At 40.7% G+C, this 5,048-nt stretch overlaps 1 protein-coding gene across 1 annotated transcript in view; it reads left to right on the top strand.

Annotated features, from left to right (window-relative positions):
• The window catches only part of LOC100471074 (olfactory receptor 6F1), an 11,363-nt gene extending 9,178 nt beyond the window's left edge, over window positions 1-2,185 (top strand). Inside the window, 1 exon segment of the mRNA XM_034655707.1 lies at window positions 1,485-2,185. Coding sequence (XP_034511598.1) covers window positions 1,485-2,185 — 701 coding nt within the window.
• Window positions 2,186-5,048: the final 2,863 nt, after the last annotated feature.

Here is a 5,048-nt window from a genome sequence, read left to right as displayed (position 1 = left end):
AAAATACTGTTCAAAATCATTAGCCATCAGGGAAATTCAAATCAAAACCACACTGAGATCACATCATGCCAGTTAGAATGGCAAAAATTGATAAGACAAGAAGCAATAGATGGTAGAGAGGATGTGGAGAAAGAGGATCCCTCTCACATTGTTGGTGGGAATGCAAGTTGGTACAGCCACTTTGGAAAACAGTGTGGAGGTCCCTTAAAAATTCAAAATGGAGCTACCCTATGACCTAGTGATTACACTACTCGGTATTTACCCCAGAAATACAGATGTAGTGAAGAGAAGGGTCATTTGCACCCCAATGTTAATAGCAGCATTGTCCACAACAGCTAAGTTGTGGAAGGAGCTGAGATACTCTTCAACAGATGACTGGATTAAGAAGATGTGGTCCATATATACAGTGGAATATTACTCAGCCATTAAAAAGAATGAATACCCAACATTTGCTGCAACATGGACAGGACTGGAGGAGATTATGCTAAGTGAAATAAGTCAAACAGAGAAAGAGAATTATCATACAGTTTCACTCATTTATGGAACATAAGAAATAGGAAGATCGGTTAGGAGAAGGAAGGGAAGAATGAAGAGGGGGTTAAAAAGGGGGAATGAACCATGGGAGACTGTGGAATCTGGAAAACAAACTGAGGGCTTAAGAGGGGAGGTGGGTCAGGGATTGGGATTCATCGGTGATGGGTATTAAGGAGGGCACATATTGCATGGTGCAGTGGGTGTTATACTCAAATAATGGATCATGGAATATTACATTAAAAACTAAGGTTATACTGTATGTTGAGTAACATAACATAAAAAATATTATAAATAAAATAAAGGGCAACTAGGATATGAAGGATTCACCCTTCAAGAACCCCAAATGTGGAGGCGGTGGAGCTGGATTAATTTCTGTGTCAATGTGTTTGCAAGAGTCATGGTTCTCATTCCCCTCCACCTTGATAACATGGACAGAAGCAGGGTCTGAGTACCCAAGCCAGCTTACTACCGCACTGAGCCCTAGGTCCCCAGTCCACTCAACCCCAGCTCTTCCAAGAAGGCTGCTACAGCATGGCACACAGTGGGACATCCTGGATCAGCATTCATGACAGCTACAGACATCACACCAAGATGACACAGGTGGTAAGCACCCCAGAACACTCCAGGCCTGCAGACCCCAGCTTGCTAGGTCACCCCCACATGGAGGGCTACATGAACTTGAATGCTTCAGCTGCAGCTCCCCTAACAAGGAGCCCCCTATGTGGAAAGCACAGGATCCCCCAGCCTGCACTCTGTCAGGACACTCACAGGGCTGCAGACCCCAGGACACCCCAGCTTTAACACACTTGAGTTTAGCCATCCTGCTAGGAGGTCCTGTGCACAGAGAAACCCCATCAATCCTGAATCCACTCCAGCTACAGCTACCTTTCCAAAGTGCCTTCTCTGCAGAGAGCCCTGGGACACTCCACCCCACATCCACTTCAGCTAAGCTGCAGTCCCCAAAGCCCTGGCCATATTTCTGGGGAGAAGCCAAACCATATCATTTACTGGCTGCCTTTTGCAGATGTACCTTGTTTTCTCATTGGGCTGCACAGAGTACTTCCTCCTGGCAGCCATGGCTTATGACAGCTATCTTGCCATCTGCTATCCTCTACACTAGGGGGCCATCATGAGCAGCCTGCTCTCAGCACAGCTAGCCCTGGGATCCTGGCTGTGTGGTTTTCTGGCCATTGCAGTGCCCACAGCCCTCATCAGCACCCTGTCCTTCTGTGGTCCTCGCACGATCAACCACTTCTTCTGTGACATTGCACCCTGGATCACCTTGGCTTGCACCAGCACATGGGCAGTGGAAATTGTGGCCTTTGTGATTGCTTTTGTGGTCATCCTGAGTTCATGCCTCATCACCCTGGTCTCCTACATCTACATAATCAGCACCATTCTCAGGATCCCTTCAGCCAGTGGCAGGAGCAAAGCCTTCTCCACATGCTCTTCACATCTCACTGTGGTGCTCGTTTGGTATGGGTCCACTATCTTTCTTCATGTCCGCCTCTCCTTCAAAAAGGCCTTGGATCTGACCAAAGCCGTGCATGTGCTTAATACTGTGGTGACTCCAGTTCTAAACCCCTTCGTCTACACTCTCCATAACAAGGAAGTAAGAGAAACTCTGCTGAAGAAGTGGAAGGGAAAATAAATTGCCCCTAATAAAACAGAGCTCTGTAAATTATCTCCTTGTCTCTCCAATTAAGAATATGGAGGGAAACAGAAAATGTTCCTTGATACAGGAGAGAAAAGAAACAAGGGGGAGAAAAAAACTGCATATACTTGCTCTACTTTTTAATTTTTGATTGGAAATGGAGTTCTTGATATAACTAAACCAGACTCTTTTAGGAAAAAAAAAATGTGTACACTGAGTTAGATTTATCCTTCACTTTCTTTTTTTTTTTAATTTAAAATCAATTAGCCAACATATAGTACATCATTAGCTTTTGATGTAATGTTCAATGATTCACAGGTTGTTATATACAACCAGTGCTCATCTCATCACCTGCACTCCTTAATTCCCATCACCCAGTTACCTCATTCCCCTACCCCCCTCCTTTCTATAAGTTTGTTTCCTGGAGTCCAGAGTCTTTCATAGTTTGTCTCCCTCTCTGATTTTTTCCCATTCATTTTTCCCTCCTTTCACCTATGGTCCTCTGTGCTATTCCTTATATTCCTCATATGAATGAAACCATATGATAATTGTCTTTCTCTGCTTGACTAATTGCACTTANTATTTCACTTAACATAATCCCCTCCAGTTCCATTCATGTTGATGCAAATTGTAGGTATTCATCCTTTCTGATGGCTGAGTAATACTTCATTGTATATATGAACCACATCTTCTTTATCCATCCATCTGTTGAAGGGCATCTTGGCTACTCCACAGTTTGACTATTGTGGACATTGCTGCTATAAACATTGGGGTGCATGTGCCCTTCTTTTCACTACATCTGTATCTTTGGAGTAGATACTCAGTAGTGCAGTTGCTGGGTCATAGGGTAGCTCTATTTTTAATTTTTTGAGGAACCTCCATACTGTTTCCCAGAGTGGCTGTACCAGCTTGTATTCCCACCAACAGTGCAAGAGGGTTCCCCTTTCTCCACATCCTTGCCAACATTTGTTGTTTCCTGCCCTGTTACTTTTAGCCATTCTAACTGATGTAATGTGGTATGTCATTGTGTTTTTGATTTGTATTTCTCTGATGACAAGTGTTGTTGAGCATTTTTTCATGTTTCTGTGGGCCATATATATGTCTTCTCTGGAGAAGTCTCTGTTCATGTCTGCTGTCCACTTCTTGACTGGATTATTTGATTTTTGGGTGTTGAGATTGATAAGTCTTTGGCTTTCATTTATAAAAGTAGGTGCTCATGAGAAAGTGTGTTACTAAATAAACTTTAAATTCTTGTCCCTTTTAGATTTTGCCTTGATCATAGAAGTAAAAACTTTTGAGAATTGTATTTATGAAATACGAAGTATGAAAAATAGGGGAAGTTTGAATGAAGAAAAAGATAACTGAAATTAGAGTGTGCAATTATTTCAACATATTGTTTTTTGGATAAAATACAGTGAAATGGGTACATATGAAATGATTACTATCATGTGCCATATTTGTTTAACATGGATATTGAACAAAGCAATCTAAAAAACAGGTGATGAAAGGTGAAAAGTAGATAAAAAGGACTGCAGGAGGGTTTGAAAAAAGCAATAGAAGTACCTTACATAATGTTTTGTTCCTAGAAAAGAAAAAAAAAATACTAATTCTGATTGTTAGCATGTCACTAAGGTTAGAATATCCAGTGGAAAAACAACTGCTGGCAAAAATAATTGTCATAGTTACTTGATTTCCTCCTGATCCAGTTTCTCAGGGAGTAAGATACATTTCAACCATCAGTCCATCAAAGATTCATTTTCCTCCTTATACTATTTTCCATAGATGCGTGTTAGAAGTAGCAAAGAGGGGCTTGGCAGTCTGAGCCAGTCTGGAGATAGAATCTGTCTCATTCTGTGTTGGCTTACATGCATAAAAATATGTGTTTCTCAAAGGAGAAAAGCCTATGGAACTGAGTAGAAGCTACCCATTAGATTCTGTTTATTTTTGTTATTTGAAATCTCTTTTGGATTCCCACTCAAAAGTAAAGTGGGAAGAGGATAGAAGAAGAAGACTATATATTTGAATGGGATAGAAGTATTTCATTGTGAGAGTCATGCTATTAATTTTCAAAAACTGTTTCTATATTGAAAGTTTACCACTTAAAGTACCATAATGAAATGATGTGCATGTAATTTGATTTATTTATTGTGTGCATGTGGTTCAAATACATAAAATTTCTAAGCTTTAAAAATTTTAATAAAACACAAAAGATTACACAGACATTTTTGTTGTTGTTGTTAATGGTGAATATTGTAGATGCTCTCCATGTACACTTTGAATTCTCTTTCTCCACCATTTCCAAGACCCTTGAGTAAGTTCCTGCCATTTCTTAATTCTACTGTCTTTGTTTCTAGTCCTTGATCTAATTGAGAGTCCACAAGTCCCCATTTTGAGGGAACCCTCACAGATTGGATAAGTCTCCAGATTCTATGTTGGAAATGGCTGGTGGTTTAGTGTGCTGTCCTCATTTATTTGGAGCCCCAGTCTGTAGTCTCCATTTGTTGGGGTCTACTGGTTTAGTCCTTCCCCTGGGTCCCAGTTTCAAAATTTGGAATTTTGGGTCGTTTAAGCAAGGCTTTCTCTTACCCATTCCACAATAACATCTATTAGGCTACTCCTGGCTGTTAATGTGCACATAGGCTATTTCTAATAGGAATCTCAGAAGCCAAAAACCTAAGGAGATTGGTAGGCATGGGGAGAGCACTTGAATGCTGTAAGTGCTACCACTTAGATCTAAGACTCCCATGTTAAGATAACTTGGTCATGAAATACATTAGATTGAAACTGTATCATCCTCCAATCTTTAAAAATATTCCATGCAATGAGACAAACTGTATCCTCACAATTCCCAACACAATGG

The sequence above is a fragment of the Ailuropoda melanoleuca genome, chromosome 3 (assembly GCF_002007445.2).
Source record: "Ailuropoda melanoleuca isolate Jingjing chromosome 3, ASM200744v2, whole genome shotgun sequence".
In the NCBI taxonomy this organism is placed as follows: Eukaryota; Metazoa; Chordata; class Mammalia; order Carnivora; family Ursidae; genus Ailuropoda; species Ailuropoda melanoleuca.
Note: the sequence above shows the minus strand (reverse complement) of the source record. Positions and strands in the feature narration are given on the sequence as shown.